Below are 12,800 nucleotides of genomic sequence, written 5' to 3' on the forward strand. Positions count from 1 at the left end.
CTACACACATACACACACACACACCTGCACGCATAAACGCACACAAACACACACGCATACATTCCACTGTCTCCACTCCAAAGACCGCAGGTGAAAGGTGTGTGTGTATGCGTGTGTCCCACAAGGTAGTTCACACAGCCACAGCCGCCCACCCCAACAGCCCTGCTCCAACATCCTCCGAAGAAAGGTCCCTTGTGTGCGTGAGTGGGGCAGGAGTGTCAGGGCGTTTACACCCTCTACCCCTCGCCCGCCCCCGTTTCCGTCCCAACCTTGGAGGAAAGGCCCTTCAGTGCCTCGAAGTTTGCTTTAACTTAACTACTTAATGGCAGAGTGACTTTTAGAGAGTCTCTTCGCCTTTCTCCCCCACTCCCCCACCTTTTAAAAATCCATTTTAAGTGTGCAATTCAATGGAATGCTTTTTAATAAATTTAGGTTTTAGAACTTTTCCATCATCCCGCTTAGACTTATTGGAGCCGGGGTTCCTCATCCGTACGTGGAGATGGTATGAGCCTAGCACATGATAAGCACCAATAAATGTTACCTATTATCATTACGCTTGTTGCTGCTGAAGACAAATTTTTAGATTATCAGGCCGCGTGCACACAAGCAGAGTGGCCGACCCCGGGATGAGGACGTGCGGGGGCCCATGCGCGCGGCGGGAGTATCTCCGCAGGCTCTGCGGTGCTTTTTTGCTCACCGCGGCTGGACACCATCCCGCCGACCCCCTGCGATCGGGCAATCGGGCCTCTCCCGGGCTCCCTGGCTGCTACCGGCGACGCAGCTCGGGGCTGGATTGGTGACGCCTGGGCGCTGCGGGCGCCTGCGCAGAGGCGAGGGCCGTACTCGCGCGTAGGGTCCACAGGAGTTCCCTCCGAGTGGGCTCCAGAGCGGCTGCGGCTGTTCTAGCCCGGACGACCTCGCCATGGCGGAAGAGGAGCTAGAGGCGCTGAGGAAGCAGAGGCTGGCGGAGCTGCAGGCGAAGCATGGGGTGAGCACGCCCGCCGAGTCCGTCCCCTGCGGGGCGCCGCCCTCGAGGGCGCGGCCCTAGGCGGAGGCTCTCGGCGCCGTGGTCGTCGCTTGCCGAAGGGCCGGGGGCTGCGCCGCTGCCCATGGGGCGGCGAGGCCGTCCTCCGCCCTTTCTGCCGTCGCGAGGGGGCTCGGGAGGCCAAGAGGTGGGTGCCGGCCACGTGCGGCGCCGGGTACGGTTGTCCCAGGGCCTGTCCCCGGAAGGGGTAGGGGGTTTGCTTCTTCCAGGGTCGTCCTCGCCTGGGTGGGGCATTGAAATGTGGTCCTTCACGAGCTGGTGTCCGAAGCGGAATGACCAGCCTTCGCGTTTCTTCGACCCTTAGCTTTTGGATCTAGCCTGCTTCTACTACTATTCCAGCCGACGGGCAAAGCGGATTTTTTTTTCTATAAATCAGTTGTTCTGACCCAAGTGGTCAAACATTTTTCGCGGGTCGGTTTTGTGCTCGCTGCTTGAGGGTACCTCGGGGAACAGACCAGTATCCTCCCTTGTCTAGGGGAGGAACTAGACCCTAAGCACAAATCACATCTGTAAGATGCTCAAATTAGTCACTTGCTATATAGAAAGGGAGAATAATCTATCAAGGGTGAAGGGGAACGGTCTCGAGGGAAGGGCCATTTAAATCATGCCAGTTCCTATACCGAGGTATCTTTTATTTTCCAGAAATTATTCTTACCACGTAAAATATGGTATCATAATACAGGGGTGTCCCTCCCTAATGGCTGGCTGTATCCTAAAACACTACTACTAATTTGTGACTTGAGAAGCTTATCAAAATATTTTAGTAGGTGCAAGCTATCACATTGACCATCTACCACTGTATGATCCTATTCTGATTCAGAAAAAGTTTTTTTCCTGTGAAATTATTTTATCTTGCAGGATCCTAGTGATGCAGCACAACAGGAAGCAAAGCACAGGTATGGACTGGAGCTCTGAACTTTTTGAAGGTTGATTTCACCAAATGGTCTTTTTCCTTTAGTTAAATAGGTGTGTCTTTAGTTTTTCCTGGCACAGGATTTTCCATAAATCATCATCATCAGGGTGTCTTCTTTATTAGTTAATTAAATTAATAAGAATGGAGCCTCAGCACACACTACATTGTATTGCAATTACTTGTTGATGTTTGTATCTCTTCTAAACTGTGATTACTCTTTTATTGAGCATAATAATATACTATCGTATAGGGATGTTGTGAGGATTACATGAGTACAGTGTCTCACTTAGGAAGTGCTCAATAAATATTAACTGTTAAACTATTCTTTTCTGTTTTGTCCCAGCACATGGCCAAGCATCTCACACATGGCAGCTTTTTGAATGACTATCCGATTACCCCATCATGATACCTTTTTAGCACATTCATTCGGCAGATACTTATTGAGCACTTGCTCTGGATCAGACACTGTGCTGGATCTACAGAAATAGGCAAGGCAGAGAAGGTCTCAGCCCTCATGTGATTTAACAGTAGTGAGAGAATACCAATGGTAAGCCCTTGGGATAAAGTGCTAAATACCATAAAGAAAGTAAAAAACTACATGGACTTCATTGATTCTGAGATGTACATTTTTTCATTTTTTTCATCTTTTAATGTCTTGAAATTGAGATACATCTCTCCCTCAATCTTGTTCTGAATTCTTCCAGGACTGACTTTGGCTTCTGTCATCATTTGTGGACATTTCTAACCTGAGACCTTTTTTTTTTTTTCAATTTTTTTTTTTTAAATCCCGCCCCCCCCCCCCCAGTTGTCTGCCCTCTGTCCATTCTCTGTATGTTCTTCTGCGACCCCTTCTATCCTTATCAGCGGCACTGGGAATCTGTGTTTCTTTTTGTTGCGTCATCTTGCTGTGTCAGCTCTCCGTGTATGCAGCGCCATTCTTAAGCAGCCTGCACTTTCGCGCTGGGCGGCTCTCCTTATGGGGCACACTCCTTGCACGTGGGGCTTCCCTACACGGGGGACACCCCTGTGTGGCACGTCACTCCTTGCGCGCATCAGCACTGCACATGGGCCAGCTCCACACCGGTCAAGGAGGCCTGGGGTTTGAACCGCGGACCTCCCATGTGGTAGGCAGACACCCTAACCATTGGGCCAAGTCCGCTTGCCTGAGACCTCTTTAAATTATCTGATCAAGGTTCCCTCTCTTGCCACCCTAGTAGTGTGAATTCACACAGCAAACGTAGAAGACTCAAGCTTGTAGTCCACATTCTCAGAGGAACTTTTTTCTTCTTTTTCTCCTCCTCCGGGGCCAAGGTTGATGCACGCTGACTCTTTCCTTGGTGTCCCTTTCAAATTGGCAGGTTTATTTCCTGTTTTCCTTGTATTGAGAATGCGGTCTTTATCTCCTGAGATACCTCATCTAGAGTCCTTTTCCTTTGCAGATACATGAAATTATAGTGCATTTTACAGTCAGTGGCATCTTAGAATCTGGGAAATACAGTAATAGTAGTTCATGGCAGGAAGTACTCAGGAGAAAGAAGGAAATGGCCTAGGGAAGTGGTCTTCAAGCCATGTTTGAGGAGCCCAAGGGCCCCTCAGAGACCATTAGTGAGCACACCCAGCCCCAGCTCTGCCTCTAATTCAGCCAAAGCAGCCCAGCTTTTTGTCTGTCTTGTGTATGACATTTCTTGCAAGACTAAATTTGAGGGGAAAGAAAAGTTTGAAAACCACTGTCCTACAAGCATGAACTCCTTCTTGCTTTTCTTGGATAAGTAGGTACAAGGATAGTTGTCGAATAATTTCACTCCTTCTCCCCCACTCCACCCCAAATATATACTAATAGGACTGAGATTCTTGAAACAGGAGATTTGCTTCTAACTTGCCATAGTATTTATGTCTCTTTAACATAGCTTTCCTGGGTTGCAGCTTCTTCATATCTAATTATACGACTAATCTCTTGTTCACTCTAATCGCCTGAAATCCTACTACAAAGTTCCAGGTACTTAGTGTTAGTAATGGTGGTTAACTGAATTTTGAAAATTTTATGTTTTCCCTTCCAACCTGGTTGGCTAACACTCCTGTAATATAAAACTGATCTTCTGAAGGCATTTTCTACATTGATGTAGCTGCTATTACCTGCACAGCACCTACCGTACTGCAGCCTGTATGTGTAGTTAGTTGTGGGTTTTTTTGTTGTTGCTGTTGTTTTTGTATGTTCAATAGGGACACTGACAGCTTAGTTCTAATTTATTTTGCTTTTTCTTATAGGGAGGCAGAAATGAGAAACAGTATACTAGCCCAAGTTCTGGATCAGTCAGCCCGGGCCAGGTGTAAGCATCTTTGGTTTCCTTTTGGGATCAGTTGGATGGGGAGATAATACATGGAATTATTTCTGTCTCTTGATTAAGTATTTATTTAACCTAAAAACATTTTAAATAGTTTATTTGTAAGAAGTATAAAGATTATCAGCCTAGAGAAACATAATATTTTTTAAAAGTTATAGCTAATTATTATTATTCTAGGAATGGAAGAACTTGTAATATTGATATAAAGGCAGTGGCCACTAGATTCTGAGGGGAAGAAGAGGAAAGAATATGTATAACATGGGGCATTTGGGGGACATTGCAATGAAGGATACAAGTCATTAAACACTTTGTCAAAGCCTATAAAATTGTACAGTGCAAAGTGTAAACCATAATGTAAACTATAGACCATGGTTAGTAGCAATACTTTAATATGTGTTTATCAGTATTAACAAATGTACCACACTAGTGAAAGATGTTGTTAATGGGGAAAAGCATGGGAAGGGGAGGGAGTGGAGTATATGGGAATCCCTATATTTTCAACGTAACTTATAATCTAAAGCTTCTTTAAAAATAATATTTTAAAAATTAATTTTTAAAAAAGTTACAGCTCAGTTCTCTCTTACGGAAGAGATGTTCTCTAAGTGCATACTGGGTAAAAGTTGTAAGAAACAGTTAACTCCCAAATTAAGTCAATCACAAAATATGGCTGGTTGTTGATATGGGTAGATAGAGCTTGGGGATTTACTGTGTTTGAAATTTTTCATAATAAAACCCAAAAAGAAAATCATGAATAAAAATAAAATGAGTCAATCAATATTAACTGGTATCTTCTGTATTATATCTTGGAGCCCAGTTTGAATTTAGAAGAGGCAGCATTAGATAAATCACCACCATTAAATACCTTTAGCAAAAGGTTTTGGTACTTTAAGTTTGATTAATTATCAGATGAGCTGCAAAGTGTGTTTTATTTACATGGGACTATTCGTTGAAATCAGGGTTGGTATAGTAAATACTAATGTTAATATTAAAGATGGACCAGACTATTTTAATATGCATAGGAATTAATAATTATCTTCAAAGAGCAGCTGTTTATTTTTACAAGAAACAAAAAGTCAAGGGGCTTAGATTCTGAGGGCCCAAATTTAATCTTGGCTCTACCAGTACCTCTGTGTGATAAGACTGACATGACTGAACTTCGGTTTCCTCATTTTTGAGAGGGGCAACCCTACCTACTTGTCTGGTCATGAGACTTAAAACAACATAATGGATTTGAAGGGCTTTGGAAATGTCAGTGCATAGTTTTAAGATATAAATACAAGTGCATTTAGTTTTGACACTTTTTGTATTTTTCATTTTAGTAAGTAATTTAGCACTCGTGAAGCCTGAAAAAACTAAAGCAGTAGAGAATTACCTTATACAGATGGCAAGATATGGACAACTAAGTGGGAAGGTAAGCTTGGACTGCTTTGAGGTAACTTCACCCTTTGTTACCTACTTTATCAAAGCTTGTCTTCAAAAGGACAATCTCATCTTCATCTGGTGACAGAGTTCTTGTTGATTATTTCTACGGAGAAATTTTTAAAGGAAAGAATAGTTGTACAACCATAAATCCTAAAAGATAACTATAACAAACTGCCCTTCTGACATCCTCTGCTTCAAAGTCACCTGGCTTAATTGCTTCTGCCCTGGAAACAAGGTTTGCCTATAATACCAATTAAAATACTGCCAAAGGTAGACTTGTTTTACAAATACGGAGGTACTAAACTTCCTTTGTCATTATGTGTGCTGCTGTATCGACTTGATGGGTATATTCTGGCAAGCCTGACCTTCCTTTTAAGACCAGAGCCTCTCCTGCACTGAGAAGCCCTCTGCTGCTGTCACAGCCTGTGGGTTCATTCGCCCTTCGCCTCCTTTCCCTGAGAACCACTGGCAATGTGGAAGGGACAGTGACTGGCTAGTGTTTCTATGAGCATGACTATCTCCCTCAAGGAGGTGTTTAAAGTTTCTTAAGGACAAAGGCATTGTGTCTATGGCCCTTATGCTGAAAACAGTGTCTGGTGTAGTTGGTTTTAATTGTTTCTTAGTGGTGATAACGGTATTTAAATACCTTTCACTTTGAATTTTTCTGAGGGAGCTATATGATGGATACTTGTCTCCTCTCCACAAATGAGGAACAACAAAGCAAATTTTATTTGGAACTAAACTGTAGTTAAAACCAGCAGTTTCAACCTCCTGTCCCACCACTCCTTTTCTGTTGACTTCTGCTCCCACATCCCAGAAAGACAACATGATTAAATCATTGAGATAAATTCTTTGTTTAAAAAGGTACTCTTTTTTTCTATCTGGTTACCCAGGTATCAGAACAAGGTTTAATAGAAATACTTGAAAAAGTAAGCCAACAAACAGAAAAGAAAACAACAGTTAAAGTAAGTTTTCCAAAATGCATATGACTTGTATAGAAAAATTGGTATTTTAAAGGTTAGGTACTGAATATGCATCTGCCATATCATATCAAAACATGTCCTGGCCCATAGTTGTTTTCATTTCATAACACATGGAAGTTTGGGGAGAAAGGCTGAATATATTGAGGGGTTCTTAACATTAGAAAATATCCCCATCCCTCACTCCCTTAGATCATAAGTTGTTTTAAAGACACAAAAATGTCTTGCTAAAGTAGGTAGAAAGTTTTCTTCTCAAAATCTGAGGTATAATTTATTAAACATGTTATGACACTCTTCTGATTTCCCCCCTAGTTCAACAGAAGAAAAGTAATGGACTCTGATGAAGATGATGATTATTGAAATAAAAATGTTTAGAGACTGAAATCTATTGGAACAATTCTAGGACAGATAATGCCTTGCAGAAGATAAGATCTGATTAAATGTTCACTTTGTTTATTGTCTATATGCCTTTAAAAAAATAAACTCGTTTTGCAAAATTAAATAATTTGGGCAAAGCTGTTTTTGTGCCAAGTTGAATGACAAGAAGATCTGCATTTTGAATTTTCCCTTTCCTACCAAAAGTTTTTAAACATGTGTAGCAACATGAATATATCCTTTGCAATTGTGAAATTAGGATTAGGTAGGGAAAATGGCCTTAGCAAAAACAGAAGCTACTAAAGCACTCATCAGTGAGAAGAAAATAACAGCAACAGCAGCCAGCAACATTTTGAGAATTAAAGCCTTGGATTTAAGCTTAATAAACTTTAACTCCTGAGCACATCCAGTATTTCTGAGACAGGATCTGAAAGTAGTAAGCTGTTTCTCTTCTTGCACATAGTCTGAAATCCTGCCATTTAATGTAAAAAAAAAAAAATTTCCTACATTTGGCTTTATTTATAATACGCTTTTGGAAAGCACTGAGATTGAATTATCTAACAAATAACATCCCCTGGCAAAACAACCTAACTGGAGTGATACTTCCATTGGAAAAAAATTATCAAAATAATTAGCACATTCTGGTAATAATACATCAATAAAATAAACATATTTGTGAGAGAAATGACTTCTAAGGATTAATATCCAGTTGAGACAGTTCAGCAGTTAAACTTTAGGTATAAATATTCTAGGCTCTTCACCAATAAAGTTGCAGGTGATAAGCCAAAATGGCACCTCATATTGTACTTCTAGATTATGAAAGATTTTTAACTTTGCTCATAAATCTGAATCAAAAACATAACTGCCAGTGGAGCTATTTGGTATAACCTTTTAAGCACCTTATTAGTCTTAACAGTCCTAGTCCAGGAAGGAAGTAAACTTTTGTTTAGTAAGATGAATAGGATTAGTAGCAGAAAATGTCTTTTACAATCCTCCCAGTCTATGCTTTAGCAAGCATACTGCTAATAGATGTTTAGCTATATTTGAGACTTGAAATTTGTAACTGTAGTCAACCAAGTATTGAAATGTGTCTGACGTTCCTGAATGAGGAAAGGAATTAGTAGAACCATGAAGAACATCAGAATTTTTTTCAAGGAACAGAATTATAAATAGCCAGTAGTAAAATTTGGTCAGGTATTTTTTCTAGGGAAAAAAGGTACATTTTTGCTTTAGGCCTCATTTACATAAAAATGGTGGAGGAAAACGACAATTTTCAGCAAGTTTTGGTACATGCTCTCTTGCATAGTAACCCCTGCCCTAATGTCAACTACTGATGTGAATTTGTTTAAACATTGCCAGATTCCTTTAAACTTAAGAGACTTATGTGGTTCTGTATACAAGCATAGAGGATCCTTCTTAAAAGCAATAAGGGGGAAGTTTTGTCTGGGGAGTGGAAGCAGAGAAAAACAGGTGTTTTTAAAAATAATTGAGATAATCACTTAAGATGGCTTACATTACTGATTACTAAAATAGCTCAAAAGAGTAAACTTTTGCCCTAAGACTAAAAGATCCATTCACAGCACTTATATCTCCAGACAGTGGGCACACCAAGCTGGAAGCTTTGACCCTGGCTCTGAGATCTCGAGTGAATCAGCCCCTTTCTTTCTCGGAACCTATTTCCTCATTTGACAATTACATTAGTTCTGTTAGAAATAAGGTAGGGGTATATGAGGAGCCAGTGTAGCTCAGGGGTTCAGCACCGGCTTCCCACATAAAAAGTCCCGGGTTCAATCCCCGGCCCCAGTACCTCCAAAAAAAATAAAGAGGGTTGTACACAAAAAGTTTTCAAAATTAGGGAAATGGACTTGGCTCAGTGGTTAGGGCGTCCGTCTACCACATGGGAGGTCCGCGGTTCAAACCCCAGGCCTCCTTGACCCGTGTGGAGCTGGCCCATGCGCAGTGCTGATGCGCGCAAGGAGTGCCGTGCCACGCAAGGGTGTCCCCCGCGTAGGGGAGCCCCACGCACAAGGAGTGCGCCCATGAGGAGAGCCGCCCAGCGTGAAAAGAAAGTGCAGCCTGCCCAGGAATGGCGCCGCCCACACTTCCCGTGCCACTGATGACAACAGAAGCAGACAAAGAAACAAGATGCAGCAAATAGACACCGAGAACAGACAACCAACCGGGGGAGGGGGGAAAATTAAATAAATAAATCTTAAAAAAAAAAAAAGTTTTCAAAATTATAGTGTACCACCCCAAAAATTAGGTGGTATCGAATGTATTTGCAGTTTGAAATGGCTATGCCGAAAAACTATAGGATATATAAAGTTGTCTAATTAGGGCAGTATAGAACCACAGCAATTTGTCAATAAGGTTGTCTTATTCAAAAGTGGGGAGAAGAAAAATAGAACAAAGAAATTGGCAAAGCAACAATGCCTATTTCCTGTTTGGACTAGGAAGCTGTCATATTCATTTTTGTCTTTCTGATTTTAAAAGAAAGAAAACACTTCTGGGGACTTCAGGCAGTGGTGATGAAGTTGGCAATAGGTGGACTCTGATCAAGTTTACATGTTTCAATTACACATCTGTAACTGAAAATAAAAATGTACATCTATCCAGTGAAGAAACATTTTTCCACATGCAAAGAACATGTTTATAGCAGAGAGGTTGAGAAACAATCTCCATAGCAAAACAAAAAACTAAAAATGCGTATCATGGCACTCTCAAGAATCAAAGTTTACTGTTTCTTTTCCATCATTTGGCACATATCAAGGCACATTAGAATTAGAAATCATAAATTACTTTATAGAAAAATAACGAGCCCCTCCCTTCTATACATAGACAAGTATTTCCAAGAACATGCATAAAACCTTTTTCCTATTACAAAGTTATTTGAAAATGTACTCAAGGAAAACCCAAGTTTGTTGCTCTAGACCAGTTAACATAAAAAAATAACAGTATAATCTATAGAAATTTATAAAAAGGAATAAATGGTGATAAAGTCTAACTTAAAGTAATTTTAACCTGGTTTGTGCTGTTATTTTAAAATTTGAATCAAAAGACTAACAAAGATGTGCCAAATCTACCCACTACTTCAGTAACCATCCTTCAGGAATGACATTTACGAGAGGTTCTTAGCAGAAAGGGCTTCTAGACACACTGCTACAGGTAACATGGGTGCAATGACAAAAAATATCTACTTAGGTTGTTGGAAGAAAAATTATACCCAACTTTTCCCATATAAATGGATAATACATGTCTAATAAGTTCATTTCACCAAAGTGAACATCAAAGTGGCATTTAACCATCTTTGGGTTCTTGTGTTGTTTTGCAAAGGAACAATTTTCCAGGATCCAAGATGAGACTTTTCAGCCTGGCTGGCCTCCACAGTCCCATGAAATTTAGGATTGCTTCTCTTCAGCTTATCCCAGATGGAGGAATTCTTTTAGCTTGCGGTTTGCTGATTTATACAAATCACAGAGGTTTAGCACCTTTAAGGAGGTCAGAATCTGGTGATAAAATCTCACTGAACCAAGGAATTCTATACTTAAAAAGAAATGTGCACCCCGGACTTAAGGATCTGGACACTGTTGGAACTTTTGGCATTCTTTTTCAAGTGCATTTGTTAGCTTTGAAAAAGAAAGCAGTGATCATTTTTTTGTTGCACTCTTTCCCTTAGCCACTGTCCTAGAGAAAAGCTTTCAGGAACTTTCTGCTGATGACTTATTCTCTCAAGCCAGTTATTTGAAGGTACGTTTAGTTCTAAGCTGTATTCATGCTTGGCATCTTCTTGTTGAGTACTTACTTCTTGGCAGCAAATCGAACAATTTATTACTGTTAAGACTGGGGAATATTCGACTCTTGGGGAGTGGTTAGGTTGCCAGGAGTCTCCAGGCCCTTGGCTCCAAGGGCCTCGTTTACTGTGTGTCTGCGGAGCAGTCGCCTGTTCCCAGGAACAGTTTGTTTCAGTGCCGGCCTTTCGGGCTGAGCGCTGCTTCCTTCGTCAGCAGTGTGAGATCTGCTCTGGTCTTGCAGGTTATTCTGCTTTACTGTGCCCCTCTGCCTCCTTGACTAAAGAAAAGGTACAGTTCAAACAGTTTATGTTTGTACAGTACTTTAGCCACAATAGTAAGTACCTTTAAGCAGCGTGCTGAGTGAGTACTTTTCAGGCATAATTTCAATCCTAACATCTCTGGTGATAATTATATTTGTGGACTACATGTGTCAAACACATAGTAAATGTTTTCCATGTTTTCACATTGAATCTTTACAACTCTAAAAAGTATTTAGTAATATTGTTACCGTCATTTTACAGCTAAGGAAACAGGATTAGCAAATTAAGCAATCTGCCTATAATCCCACATAGCTACAAGGGAAAAAAGCTAGCACTTGATTGAATCCAGGCAGATTGCAGTTTGTGGCTTTCCCTCTAAGCAGGACTTCTAATAGCAAAGCCATGGAAGAGGGTTAAATATGAAATCAAAAGTAGACATGTTAACAAGTATCACTTTAATTCTCTAAAAGATTTAGAACTTTTGTGTATTTGTTACAACAAGCCTATGCCACACTTGCTAATAAATTCTATTTCTCATTCTCAAAAGTTCTATATTGGCAAACTGCAATAAGAAAAGTCATGTTTCTGAGAAGAGTCATCTTATAGTACTAGTTATTCAAGTAGCTGCTTATAATTGAGTGATTAAATAGTGCTGTAGGAAGATGGCCACATTCAGAATTGTTTATATGAGCAACTTTTTCCCTATCTGGGGAAATTTTTTATCCATCTATATGTAAACTGGTTTCCTACTACATTACTGATTGAAATATTAATAAATTTGCTTAGTGACAGTTTAGATATTTCATCTACTAATGCATACCATAAATCCCAATTTCCCATGGATACAACCATTTTCCACTTTTCTCATTCCCTTTTTCAGCTCAAAAATGTACTTTTAAATATAACAATAAATGAAGTCTGTACTCTTGACCATATCATTTAAGAATACTAGTTTTAATTGTTAATTCTTACACTGAGGGAAAAATGAAATGATGACTATCAAGAAGAAATGGTGTTACCATGCTTACTTTGGGAAAAGTCAGGTTTTAAAGGGTATCATTATAAGCTAGTGTTTAATACCTCACCTGATGCAAAGAGTCTTCAGTAAAATTAGGGACACTTCTATCTCTCGTCATAATCTCCCTGGAAGGCCTTCCCCTGAAATCCGAAATAAAGTTGGGATATTAGTGTGAAATGTTCTGGCAGGCCACAAGGTGGCAGCATTTGATGACTGCAGATTTCTCTAGACCCACTAAAGCTGCACAGTTGTGAGTCAACTGTTGTGAGTCAACTGTAAATAGGTCAAAAATACAGACATCAACTCAAGTTTTATACTCACTTAAAATGACCAAATGAGTGGACAAAATAAAACTGTCGTGTAAAAGGTTCATCTGGGAGATCATACATTTTTGAGTTCCCTGCAGATAGAAGGATAAACATCTGAATATTTCAGAACAGGTGAATAATTTTTTAAAAATTAGAGTACATTTTTAAAAACTAGAGCATGAATGCAATCTTTTCATTTTCTTAGCTTCAAAAACTAGCACTGAATTTGCTTAACTATATTAGCAGATACCTACTTACTACTGAGTGAATGCCTGCAAATCAGATAAGATAAATCCTTAATACACTGATGATCCCCACCAATCATGAGACAGTCACAGGATTATCC

The 12,800-nt window shown here is 40.2% G+C and overlaps 2 protein-coding genes across 5 annotated transcripts in view; one reads left to right on the forward strand and one right to left on the reverse strand.

The window, feature by feature from the left end:
• The first annotated feature begins 809 nt into the window (after positions 1–809).
• On the forward strand, positions 810–7,207 carry PDCD5 (programmed cell death 5). Its single transcript, XM_004475105.4, has 6 exons — positions 810–988; positions 1,904–1,941; positions 4,224–4,285; positions 5,620–5,711; positions 6,616–6,687; positions 7,015–7,207. Exons 1-6 carry the CDS (start codon positions 923–925, stop codon positions 7,060–7,062), a joined length of 378 nt encoding a protein of 125 aa, XP_004475162.1. The 5' UTR covers positions 810–922; the 3' UTR covers positions 7,063–7,207.
• Positions 7,208–9,786: 2,579 nt separating this feature from the next.
• ANKRD27 (ankyrin repeat domain 27) overlaps positions 9,787–12,800 on the reverse strand; it is a 76,746-nt gene continuing 73,732 nt past the window's right edge. For all 4 annotated transcript variants that reach the window (XM_058280113.2, XM_058280111.2, XM_058280112.2 and 1 more), the window contains 3 exons: positions 12,468–12,546; positions 12,214–12,286; positions 9,787–11,145 (listed from right to left, as the gene is read on the reverse strand). In XM_058280113.2, the coding sequence (XP_058136096.1) occupies positions 10,912–11,145; positions 12,214–12,286; positions 12,468–12,546 (386 nt within the window). In that variant the 3' untranslated portion in view covers positions 9,787–10,911. The remainder of the gene's footprint in view (positions 11,146–12,213; positions 12,287–12,467; positions 12,547–12,800) is intronic.

Source organism: Dasypus novemcinctus, chromosome 18, assembly GCF_030445035.2.
Source record: "Dasypus novemcinctus isolate mDasNov1 chromosome 18, mDasNov1.1.hap2, whole genome shotgun sequence".
Taxonomy (NCBI): Eukaryota; Metazoa; Chordata; class Mammalia; order Cingulata; family Dasypodidae; genus Dasypus; species Dasypus novemcinctus.

Coding starts and splice junctions, on each gene's coding strand:
- PDCD5 (XM_004475105.4), top strand. CDS start 923: ATGGCGGAAGAGGAGCTAGAGGCGCTGAGGAAGCAGAGGCTGGCGGAG. Junction 1,942..4,223: donor CAACAGGAAGCAAAGCACAG/GTATGGACTGGA, acceptor TTTTTCTTATAG/GGAGGCAGAAATGAGAAACA. Junction 6,688..7,014: donor AAAAGAAAACAACAGTTAAA/GTAAGTTTTCCA, acceptor TTTCCCCCCTAG/TTCAACAGAAGAAAAGTAAT.